The sequence below is a fragment of the Sebastes fasciatus genome, chromosome 9, assembly GCF_043250625.1.
Source record: "Sebastes fasciatus isolate fSebFas1 chromosome 9, fSebFas1.pri, whole genome shotgun sequence".
In the NCBI taxonomy this organism is placed as follows: Eukaryota; Metazoa; Chordata; class Actinopteri; order Perciformes; family Sebastidae; genus Sebastes; species Sebastes fasciatus.
Window position 1 is genome coordinate 18,473,407 of NC_133803.1, and position 13,094 is coordinate 18,486,500.

The window sequence follows — 13,094 nt, forward strand, 5'->3', positions numbered from 1 at the left end:
ACTACAAAGCTTCTGTAGGTGGTGTGTGTGTGTGTGTGTGTGTGTGTTTATGTGTGACAGACTTCAGAAATAACAATTTAAAGGTCCCATATCATGCTCATTTTCAGGTTCATACTTGTATTTTGTGTTTCTACAAGAATATGTTTACATGCTGTAATGTTAAAAAAAAACTTTATTTTCCTCATACTGTCGGCCTGAATATACCTGTATTTATCCTCTGTCTGAAACGCTCCGTTTTAGCGCATTTTGACAGAATTGCAACAGAATTGTGTTGCTATGCAACAGCTTGGGTCCATGTGTACTTCCTGTCAGCGAATGACATTCACATACACTGCAACCAAGGCCAATGGAAAGGAGGCTGGGTCACGGGCGGACATGGGTCTTGGGGTATGGGGTATGACACATGCGCAGTGTAACTGAAGCTGCGGTCGTGCGTTGCAATTGGCTCAATTTCGGCGAGTGCAGATGAGATTTTACTACGCATGTGTTATACCCCCGACGCGTGACCCAGCCTCCTTTCTATAGGCATTGACTGCAACCAGGAATAAACTGGGACACATGTAGAATGTTTACATTTAAAATTGTGTCAAGGGTCTAAATATTGTATATTTGTGACATCACGAATGGGCAGAAATACTGACAGCTTGTTTCAAATGCAGAGTTTCTGAATACAGGCTGTGTGTATTTCCCTGTGGATTGAGTGTTTCGATACTTTCACAGTATTTAAATTAGGATTTAAGCCTGCTTTATTATAAAAAAACATGAAAATCTCACTTTTTTATAATATGGGACCTTTAAGTGCTTTGGACACTCAAGGGAGGAGAGAAAAAAAAAGAAGAAAAAAGGAGTGGGAGCATGAGTCGACCTCCTCTCTCTCTCTGTGTTCACACATTTTCATCCACACTGGAAACTCTCCGGGTTATCCCTCTCTGCGTAATGGGCGTACCTCTCCGTGTTCCTGCATCACAAGAGGAGTAAAAGGTGAGGGATCACACAGCTCCATAAATACTTGGTGTGGCAGAGAGCTTTGGATGGACCCTGGAGGAGCAAATACTGCTGGAAGGAAGGAAGCGCGCAAAACTTGCTGGAGAGAGGAGAGGAGCGCACTACTTTTTTCTTGCAAGCTGATACCTTCATCTGTAGTTTTACCACCGTGAAAGTTGCGGTGGCTAATATGGGAAGTCTATGATTCCCAGAGATATATAACTTATTTCTCTCTCGCACAAGAGTGCGATGTAAAAGTTCAACTTCACCAAACTTGTCCAAGATGAAGTACCATGCGCTACTACTCGGACTCGCGTGGAGCTGCCTGAGCGTTCTCTCGTGCGCTCGCTGCGGCTTAAGTGACAACCACGTGCACTCCAGCTTCATCTACAGGAGGCTGCGCAACCACGAGCGCAGGGAGATCCAGAGAGAGATCCTCTCCATCCTGGGCCTGCCGCACCGACCCAGGCCCTTCTCTCCCGGCAAGCAGGCGTCCTCTGCACCGCTCTTCATGCTCGACCTGTACAACGCCATGGCCGTGGAGGAGGAGGAGGTGGAGGTGGAGGTGATGGTGCAGCAGCAGCAGCAGAAGAGCTTCAGTGTCAAGGCTCAAGGGCACTCCAGGAAAGGGTACTACAGCCCAACCCAGCAGCAGCATGCCACCGGGTACTCCCGAGTGGCTCAGCCGTACCGAGCAGCTCCTCTGCTGGGCCACAGTCCTGCGCTCACCACGGTGCACGACACCAACTTCCTCAATGATGCAGACATGGTGATGAGTTTTGTCAATTTAGGTAAGTGGCATTAAAAAGTAGGGTTCATTTCTCACCTTAAATCAATATTAATCGAAATTTAGAAAGCAGGCCATGGTTTCTATGTTATTTGAAGAGATTTGACAGTTTTAAAAACTCCCCATCTCCAACTCACATTTATCTTAATTCCCTCCACTGTAAAGAAAATACATAAGCTATAATAAGGATTTTACCTTTAGTGATGAGAAGCCTAATATTTTGTACAATAAGTGCAAATTTTTGTTAAATTCCAGTGTAGACAAGAAACTAAAATACTGCAGCATAAACTCCCATCTCCAACTCCCATTTATCTTAATTCCCTCCACTGTAAAAGAAAATACATAAGCTATAATAAGGATTTTACCTTAAGTGATGAAAAGCCTAATATTTTGTGCAATTTTTGTCCAATCCAGTGTAGACAAGGAACTAAAATACTGCAGCATTAAAAGCCTTCATCCATGTATTCCAAAAGTTAGGTCTAATTTATTACTTTGGCACATTTAAGGCAAGGCAAGTTTATTTATATAGCACATTTCATACACAAAGGCAATTCAAACTGCTTTACATATATAAAAGCAAGATAAAAGAGCACAAAGTGCATAAGATAAAAACGAATTAAAGAATATAAAAGTATAAGTTAAAAGAAAAAAATTAAAAGGATAATAAAAACAGTGCAGCATTTGATCAATTAAGACAACATGAGCTGACCAAAGTGCTTTACAGACACACAGGCAGAATAAAAACAGGTCAACAGAGCAGACAACAAAATCACACACATCCACAGACAGAGACCAAGATAACATCCATGAGTAAAAGACTGTTATAATGAGCATTATAAAATTAATATAAAAGGCCAATTAGTAATCACAATTTAGGTGGGCCTTTAGAATCCATAGAGGGAGCAGATCTGATGTGGTGAGGTTTAATGAATTAATTAATTAAGATATTTCTTAGTGTGTCTGCTGTGTTGCTATCAGAACATGCAGTTAATTAATTTTGCCAAAATAACTAAACACATTTTGTTCAATTATCTCAGCTGTTTTGTCCTATTAAACCGCTTTTAAATTTTATTTTATAAATATGAAATAATAATACTAAAAATAATTAAAAAAACAAATGTGCTGGTCATCTAAGTAAAGTTGTTGACTTCCTTTCACTCCTTATAGGCTGTTTTCTTTTTGTTTTTTTTACTTTTAAATCTAAATCTAAATGTGAATATGTTTCAGATATCAGTCAGCTCAGTTGCTTTAGTCTTGTGTGAAATATTCAGTATTTAACGGAATTAGGCCCAACATTTTGACCTTTTACCAATTTGTGCTGCTTTCCATTAAAAAAGCAGCCGATCTGTATAATGATTGTGTTTGTTCAGTAGCAGCGACCCTTAACCCAGCAGTTCAGAGAGCCTTATCAGATGACTGTCTGACCTTGAGAAAATTGGTCTAAATTATTTCCTGTTGTTAAAAGGGGAGTGATATTGACTGATGCCTTTTAATTCTTGAGGTTCTGTCCTTAAGAGAAAGCCAGGCAGTAGCTCTATTCTTCATATTTGTATAGCATTTATTGTTCTTTAATAAGTTCAAATATTAAGCATGCCACATGGAGAGTTTCTCAAAAATGAAATATGACACAACTTGCAGAATAAACTAAAGATAAAAAAAAAAAAAATCTTTAGATAATGTTGGTATTGTGATGTTACAGATTTTCTTTTCTTAATATATAGAGCAAAAACATGTAAAAAGTGAATTTGTAAAGAGTTGCTTGGAAGTATAATCCCTCACCTTGGCCTGTGCCCATCTGTTTCCACTTACCACTATAGCAGGGCATGTACACTGTCAGCCTTGAAAGCTCTGCTCTCGTTCTGGGGACTGTCAGTGAAGTGTTCAATGGGGCTCTGTCTTTATTACAGTACACTCAAATATAGCTACTGACCTCAACTGTTTTAGAAACGTCTATGTGGCATTTCACGCAGTTTAATATGCCCATTTGAACTTTTCAGTGTATAAATAAGAAGTCAGCGAGAGGAGTGAAGATGAAATGTGTTATTAAAAAATATGAATACTGCTGGGAGATCCAAGCTGAAACCAATTAATGTGCGACACATCGAGAATGCATGCGGCTCCACCTTACCAGAGAGTGAAGTCATTATTATTTGATCTTCATTTTAGAGTTAAATGCCCTCAGTGGCACCTCTGCTTCAGATTACTGCCTGTGGCTAATATAATGGAACACGCTCAGTGGGTAAAAGTCAGCCCTGACCTCTGACCTGTTTGTGCTAAGTAACCGCAGGCGTTCTCTCTCGATAAAACATCAGGGAAATGCACTGCATGATATCACTACGGGTGTCAGAAAATACACTGACCTCAGCCACATGCCACTTTTCTGCTACTAGGCAGGGGTGTGAGACGGTTAGCGGTTACTTTAGTAGCATCAAAGCATCTTTTGTCAGCATGTTGATTATTAAAGTCATTGAGCAGCTTTATTTTATCTAGAAAAACTTCAAAAATTCAAGCTGCACTTATCTGATATGTATCTCCAAGCAGCAAAACATAAAATAATCATGCTATAAGTTTTTAAAGTTTCAAAAATGTCCGAAAAAGATATCCTATGTTACTCATTATATTAGAACTATTTAGTTTTACAGGTCAAGGGTCATTAAACACTCTTAGCACATTGTATGAAACCTACAGGAGGTCAGCATGAGGTCAGAAATGAGGTCAGAGTAGATGCTCACATGACGTTGAAGAATCCTGTCTGGTCTTTTCTCTCACATGAGGAGCAGACGAAAGTGTCTTTAATTGAAATCAGCCTGTTTTTCTTAACTGACAGCCCATTCATCATGGCCAGAGAATGCAGTTAGGCACACAGTAGAGGGCCTGTCTGGGAACTGCTACCTGTATTCAGTTGACTGATTTAATGAACTGGAAAGTGCTTTTGTTGGTAGTCAAAATGTTTGGATTGGACCTGGAATGTAAAAGAAGATGTGATAAATTACTCTTTTTCTGTGCGTTAATGCTGGCGTATTTTCTCTCTTAAGAGCAACGCACGCAGCGGTTCAGGAGTTGAAGTCATATTTCTTGATCAGTGTGAGCTTTGCTGCCAGTATAAATGAAATTCATCATGAAATATTTTCTTTCCCAGTGGAGAAAGATAAAGATTTTTCACACCAACGAAGACACTACAAGGAGTTCCGTTTTGATCTGACTCAGATCCCGGACGGAGAGGCGGTGACTGCGGCAGAGTTTCGAATCTATAAGGACCGCAGTCACGCCCGCTACGACAATGTCACTCTGAAGGTTTCCATATATCAAGTCATCAAGGAATATCAAAACAAGTAAGTACCTAATCCACCAAAACCAAACATTAAAGGCAGTGGTGGAACTACGTAGACTTACTCAAGTACTGTACCTAAGTACAATTTACATGAGTATTTCAATTTTTCTGCTACTTTATACTTGTACACCAAACAATTTCTGATACAAAGATTGTATTTTTTTTTTACAAAAGATAGAAGTAGTATTTAACATACAAAACATATGACCAGCTTCCAAAAAAATTATGATTTTTATATATTAAACTACCAACAACATGTAAAATAGTTAAAAATTAGCTCTACCAAAACATTAAAATCCTGCTTTCTAATCAGAAATTTGAGTCTAGTTACACTCTAACGGGCCCGATGAGTACTTTTACCCCATACAGTTAATCTTATTTCACAGTTAAAAAAGGCAAACAGTCCAACAGCTATTGTCTTGCACAGTTAAAACTTTCCACTCGCACAGAACGCCCTTCTATCTCCAACTCTGCTCTCCTTCATTCGCACCATGTCTGCCTTACAAATATAGTTCTCGGATAAAGAGGAGTCCATTAGCAAGTTGGCCACTTATGAAGCTTGGAAGGTCCATCAGTTATCACTCGTCTTGTGTTGCCTGCCAAGCTGGCCGCGTCCCAGATGAAACCATGAGGGCCCACAATAGGGGGGGAAGGGGCTCCCTCGGGTGCTCCCGTGCTCCCGTGGTCACTGTTATGCCCACCACCTGCCTGTCTTAACAATATGCCGGAAGTTTAAACCATGACATAGCTGAATACACAAGGGTGTACTTAAAAGTGGGCCCACATTCGCTTGCCAAAAATGTGTGTGGGTGATTGAAGGGGAGATATGGCCCTCCTGGGCTTTGAAAAGGGCCAAGTCAATGGACTTTGCCATCTTAAAGGGGAAGACTGCTCAGTCTAAGTTTTCACACACATTTTCATGGGGAGTAGTGTGTTTTAGTTAGTGCTCACAAAGGAGAACAATTATTTCCCAGTGCAAGAAATCCTAGAAACAATATTGGTAGTATGGGGTTTGCTCAAGTTTTTCCTCAAGTTAGAAAGCCACAATGAAATTATATTATATGAGTATCATTACTTTGTAAGCCACACTCATTATTTCATGTTTTTCTACAGAAATTGATAACTGCCAATGGTTTTCAGATTGTTATTTCTACAAAATCCACTTGTACACCAACTTAAAGAGGACATATTATGCTCATTTTCAGGTGCATTTTTGTATTCTGGGTTTCTACTAGAACATGTTTGCATGATTTATTGTTCAAAAAACACTTTACTTTTCTCATACCGGCTGTGCTGCAGCACCTCTTTTCACCCTCTGTCTGAAACACTCTGTTTGAGCCCGAAAAGCCCAGTCTACTCTGATTGGTCAGCTGGCCCACTGTTGTGATTGGTCAACCGAACCAAACTCTTCAGACTCTGCTCCAGCTCCGCTCTTAACTGGCTTTGTTTGAGGGCGTGCCAAACTAGCTGCTAGGCAGGGTTTATGCAAATGTGTCACTCGGTGACATCACTACGTTACAGAAGAAAAGGCGGGACTTCAACAAGGTGTTTCAGGCAGTTCAGGAGCAGTGTTTCTGTGGGGGAGAGTAACTCCCTTTGACGTGGATTTTGGGCTTTGTAACTTTGCAGAACATTTTTACATGCACTAAAAACTATATAACACACTAAAGGAAAGGGAAAAAGCACAAGAGCATAATAGGTCCTCTTTAAGTAGTAGTTAACTTAGCAGTTAATTAGTGGGTTGAAGTAGCAAATTAAAACCCCTCTGTTGGGGCATCTTAAGGGTTTAAGATAGTGACCATGTACAGCAATAGCAATGTCCCCAGTTCAAGTACAGCCAGGAACCCTCTCTCCTCACTTCCTGTCAACAGTACTTTAAAAATAACTTTGTTAGGCTTACGTAAAGGTTGGAGTAAATGTTGAATACAGTAAACTATTACTCACTACTAGTGTAGAGTGTTACAGGGATGATTTTTTTTTGTAGGCCAACCAGGAAGTTATCGTCGCCCTGGGTTCCCTCGACAAAAAGCCAATGGGATTTTTCCATTGGGTTTTAGATTATTGCAGAAATTAAGCTCTGTGGCAAACACACATTTATGACACTCACACGTTTTGTTCAGCAAGATAATCTTCACAAATAAACACCACTTTTATGATTTTTGAAGTGTGAATGCAATCGCCAGAAGTTAAAAGCTAACGTTAGGTTATAAACGAGGCAGTAGAGGCGGGCGAGTCGGCGTGATGACGTTTAGTAGTGTCATTTAGCCACTTGTGAGCAACCGCCTTTTTTAAGACACATAAAAGCTTCAAAATTCACGAGTAGGGTATTTACTGACATATTTTATATCGTAGAACAAAACGTTAAAATCTCTTCAGCTTGTGTTAACCATAGACCTTATGTCAGGCATCTAACCAAAAACCCATTTAAAAAACCCACTGACTTCCAGACGAGGGAACAGGAAGTGCTAAAATGTTATTCATTTCTGGGTTTTAAGACTCATTCCTGTTGCACTCTATATTAACTCTATATTAAAGCTATTTTTGTTATATTTACATTCACTCTTTGTCACCTAAACACACTGTGTGTATCGCTGAGGTCTAATGAATAGGTTGATTGCATTTCCTTTCTTTTAAAACCTTTGCAGAGCCGATTTTTGTTAGAATGTAAAACCTGCAGTGTGTACATGCATGTTCGCTTGCTTTCTTCTTCACTGCCGTTGTAGACAGATTGCAAAATATTTTGGTTCTTTATTGCCACTAACTGTCGATCGGGGAAACCACCGTCCTTGAGCACACAAACGGAACAAAACAAGGATCTCTTAAAAACATATTGCTTCATATATCTACAGTACTAGTGGTCAAAAACTCCACATGGTACCTTTAAAGTCAGACAACTACGCACCACCCTGACCTCCTCCCACTCCACTATATCAACGTCACACCACGTCCTGCACTGCCACTGAACTTTGGCTACTGAACATAAATTGCTAATGGAGAATAGTGGCACATGAACATAATTTGCAGGAGACAGACTTGTCTAAAAAAAGAGAAGTTACCTCCGTCCCTGGTATCCACTGGCTTTAACTCACTCTCTGTGGAACAGTACATCCAGTAATCACAGATGACGGGGCAGGATAAGCATTTTCCTGTTGGATATGGCTATGGGAGTGGTGAATTCTTACCTACACAAACTAAATTATCACAGGATATGAGCTTAATACCGTACATTTCAAAGAGGAAGTTCACCAGTATGTCACTCATAACGACTGGAATTCCACATGAGGTTTGAGTTTTATTACACCTGTAATAAACACATGAATAATTCCTGAACTATTGGGGGAAATCTTGGTTCTCTCCAACCGGCACCATGTAACCACAAAAACTGAACAGGCGCTGCCTTATCCGATCTGCCACTTGAAAGCAATCCAATGCAAATTGCAAAGCAGGGGCTTTTTTCAACTTCGGGTTGATTGATGCCTTATGTTAAAAATACACAAGGGCTGATATACATGATTCATAACTCCTGAAATGTTTTGCCCATCAAATAGCTGAAATCTTGGCATGCGTTGTACCACACAACTCTGCAGTTTATTACAAGACACAACTTCTTCAACAAATGCTTTCTTTTTATCTCCAGTACAAAGCTGGCACACAAAAAATGTCCAAATTACTCTTACACACCAAATCACCGGTTTTCAATAATGAAGGCCTTTTTAGAGAAGAAAGGATGAAGACATGAAGAAACTACAATAAAACTGTAATTAAAGCCACTCAGATGTTTGGCTCCTGCTACAGAGTTTGGGCTAAAGCATCCATTTGTGATCAGTCAGTGATACCTCGTTTGTCTGTTCCAGTCTAACTGGTTACGACCTCTTGGACCCGGTTTAAATGCCCTCAAAGAAACATATGGTTCCCTTTTTGTGTCCCATTAAAGCTATGCAACATTAAGGGTGCACAGACAGTTTGTATTTGCTCTAGAGCTTAACGTGCTGTTGCGGGCACTGAGGTTTTGTACATTGTTTATAATGAAGCAGTTAATTGACCACATTCATTTCACTGGCACCTCTCCGAAACGCAGGAGTAATAATCCTGAAAACCAACATACCCACCGAGACTAAAAATTAAATACGTTTTCAATGGATTATGATATATTTGAAATAATGAGAAGACTTACCGTGTCTTGTTTTTGTTGTGTAATAGCAGTTGCTGCTTGCATGTATGTACTGTCTGTTTGACTGTGCATCCTTTTGACTGATGGTCTTTTCGTTGTTTTCTCTTACCTTCAGCGATGCAGAAACGTTCTTGCTCGACTCCAAAAAGGTCCAGGCGTCCGACGGAGGCTGGCTAGTGTTTGACATCACGACCACCAGTAACCACTGGGTGATGAACCCACAGCAGAACTTTGGCCTGCAGCTCTCTGTGGAGACTGTAGATGGCAAGTGAAGTTCAGTTTTTCTTCCTATGAATTTGTTCTTTTACTTGTAACTCTTGGACTCTTGAAAAGGTCAAGAAATTTAGGAAGTTCAAGACAAATCCACATGTCTGCATTTGATACATTTTAATTGACTTCAGGATAAATGGGATTTGTGTATTTGACAATCTGTGGATTATTTGATTATTTGCCACCAATAAAAGGGGCATAAATCCACAAAACAGATCAATGGCTTGACCTAGTATTTGTAAAGATACTGGACCTTGAAAGCGGTCCTAAAATTATACATAATCACATTTTTTTTAAGGTTTGTTTTTGAATGTTGTATTTACCTTCTGGTTTGTCAAAGGCCGCAGTATCAACATAAAATCTGCTGGAATAATTGGGAGGAACGGGCCCCAGTCCAAACAGCCTTTCCTGGTTGCTTTCTTCAAGGCCAGTGGGGTGTTGCTTCGCTCTGTCAGAGCTGCTGGTGGGAAGAAAAAGAACCACAATCGTAATAAATCTACTAACCAACAAGAATCATCTAAGGCACCAAAAACTGGAGGTATGTACACTTTTATAATGTAGTTTAGATGCTACGGTTTCTTTAATCTTATTCACATCCAATCTCTTAATTATATACATTTTAATGACATCCTTTAACCCTGCTAACGACCTGTCCATCCATTAGTCAGACTAAATAACTTAATTTCCAGCAGCAAGATATCTCTAAAATGTGTGGTAAAGAAAACACCTGTAACTCCAAATTTAATGAAACATCAATTGTTTTTTAATAGTATAACATTTATCACAATAATTAAGTAATTAACAGAGCCTTAATGTAGGATGATCTTGTGTCCTTCCAAAAGTCTGTATTTATGGACTGCATATATGTATTTCTAGTGCATTGAGCCACTGTTGTGCTAACCTTCCTACAGTAAGCAAACAAAAATATATAATTATTCAGTACTTTCTGTTATGATTAATAACCTTTTTTTATTTTTTCAGATTACAACACAAGCGAACAGAAGCAAGCCTGCAAGAAGCACGAACTTTACGTCAGTTTTCGAGATTTGGGCTGGCAGGTAAGACAAAATTATTTCATAATAAAAAAACATTTATAACACTAACAAATGGTGGCAACACAATGAACAATACTTTTTTTAAATTATGTCATAAAGGAAGCTCTTTTTTTTTTGTCAAGGATTGGATCATTGCACCTGAGGGCTATGCTGCTTTTTACTGTGATGGCGAATGCTCTTTTCCACTCAACGCACACATGAATGCAACAAATCACGCAATTGTACAAACCCTGGTAAGTATTCTTTAGAGTGCAATGCAGATGTGAATTGCAATAAAAGTCGTGTTATGAGCTACAATAATGTTCTCAGCAGGTATAATTCATTTGAAACTCACTGCTGTTGCACCTCTTTTAAACCTACTTCATGCTCTCATTTATAGGTCCACTTAATGTTTCCTGACAATGTGCCAAAGCCATGCTGCGCCCCGACCAAGCTCAACGCAATATCAGTGCTTTACTTTGATGACAGCTCTAACGTTATCCTCAAGAAATATAGAAATATGGTAGTTAGGTCATGTGGTTGCCATTAGTGGCCGGGCTAACTTTAATTTATGCTATCTGGTATGGGAACCGCTGGAAAACACATCTGCTGCAGGTGTGATGTGATGTACAGTATTATGTATATAAAGTTTTATTACCTAATTTATTTTCTTCTTTTTTATATAAAATAGCACTGAATATTGTGATATTTAAATGATTAGGACAAAATGATTTTACTTTATGTCAGTTATCAGTTAACTTTTGTGTCCGTTGGCATATACTCCCTCTTAGTTACGTCTGTATGATAACTTTTATGAGTTAACTATTCACTGGAGTCATCATGATGCATAAGATCGCTTCCCCTTCTGCTTGTTTTTCCCCTTTAAAAATACGCTTGTGCTACAAATGCTCACTGAGCTGGAATTATACATGGATGTCAATATATGATGTGTTTTTGTTCAACGCTAATTTGTGTCTCTTAGTTTGTCTCATACACTGTATATAAAGATGGACGACATGACAGCTCCCCAAAAGTGAAGCCAAAATATCTAGATCACCCCCTGGTAGGTCATAAATCCCGCCGCCTCATAAATCCCGCCGCCTCCATGTTAGCGGATGGGACATGGGCCAAACTAGAAAGTCAAAGTACACTTAAAATATATTTTTCCTAAAGATGGCTTCTGTCATTTTAGGTAGTTCTTATCACGCTAATTTATGTTAAAGTGTTGATTTTTCTGATAAGTTTGGTTTTAATTAGTTATTTGATGCTATAAAAAGGGGGTGAGACGTCATGATTGACAGCTGCTCTGAGGCAAGAAGTAGAAAACGAGAGAGGAGATGTAACTTTAACTTTCCATAACCGTCAGGAGTCTGTAATAGAACATGTGTCAATTTGATCATAAATGTAGTTATAGAGATATTACGGTTAGTTGTTGTGTCTTTCTAGCGAAACAGCTACCGCGGTGTTAACGTATCAGCTCATGCTAACAAGCTGCGGCCGTGCTCGGCTGATTGGCTCACGCGGGTGTGTGGGCGGGACCTTGATACCACAGCTCCAGCCCCTCGATCACTACTACACAGACTCTGGGTCCAAATGACATCAAATCTCAAGATGGATATTTTGGCTTCACTTTTGTACAGTGGGAGGAACTGAAGATGCGTCGTCCATCTATATATACATTCTATAGTTTGTCTCCATTATGGACCCACAATTATGAATGACTGATACATACAGAATAACGTAGCATCACAAGTTAATCTGACAGGCAAAGGAAACCGCAAGGTGATGCCATTAGCGGTAATATCACAACTTCAACAGGCTGTTGGAAATAATGTAAATCAAATTGGATCACTGGGGAGAAAAAAAAAGTGAGCGTTCTCTCTAATGTAAACCAAACTGCCCAAAGCTATTTTCAAGCTGCCACTGTCTTTCAGCACTGATATGGTTTCACCTTTTCCACGCCAGCTTTTTTTTTGTTTTTCATAGGAGAGTGTGTTCACAGAAGGGGATTATGTCAGTCTGGAATGAAACTCCTATAATGTTGAGTGTTCGCTTACGAATGCTTTACAAATTATGTCATTTTTTTTAAAACTATGTTTATGTAAATCTCTTCCATAAACACGGTTTTCCTCATTCCTCTGCAAACATCTTTGCTCCACACTAATTCTATCTTATGTTTGGGGAAAGTATATCTCAATGTAGAGTGTTGTGTATTTTAATAAATGTACCACTTGAAAACTCATCTTTTGTGTTGCCTTTACTTGACCTCGCAGCTTTTTCTTGCTCCATTAATCACCCTAAACTATATGCAGAAATGCATTTCATCTTGGAGCCTTTGTCCTCCTCCTCCAGCTGCAAGTCCTCCAGCCTTTTCAAATTCAAGTTGTCCTTTTATATTTCTGCGGATGTTTTACACACTGTTGCCGGACTACCGTCTCAGATTTATAAATGTTTGACAAGTAGTATATAAACTAGGGGTCCACCCACGGAGCCTGTTGACATGCTCTTGAGTAGTGG

General features: G+C 39.4%; 1 protein-coding gene across 1 annotated transcript; it reads left to right on the forward strand.

Annotated features, from left to right (window-relative positions):
- Nucleotides 1-540: 540 nt before the first annotated feature.
- Nucleotides 541-12,818, forward strand: bmp5 (bone morphogenetic protein 5). The gene is made up of 7 exons (XM_074646394.1): nucleotides 541-1,775; nucleotides 4,911-5,103; nucleotides 9,389-9,537; nucleotides 9,884-10,081; nucleotides 10,525-10,601; nucleotides 10,721-10,831; nucleotides 10,978-12,818. Exons 1-7 carry the CDS (start codon nucleotides 1,268-1,270, stop codon nucleotides 11,125-11,127), a joined length of 1,386 nt encoding a protein of 461 aa, XP_074502495.1. The 5' UTR covers nucleotides 541-1,267; the 3' UTR covers nucleotides 11,128-12,818.
- Nucleotides 12,819-13,094: the final 276 nt, after the last annotated feature.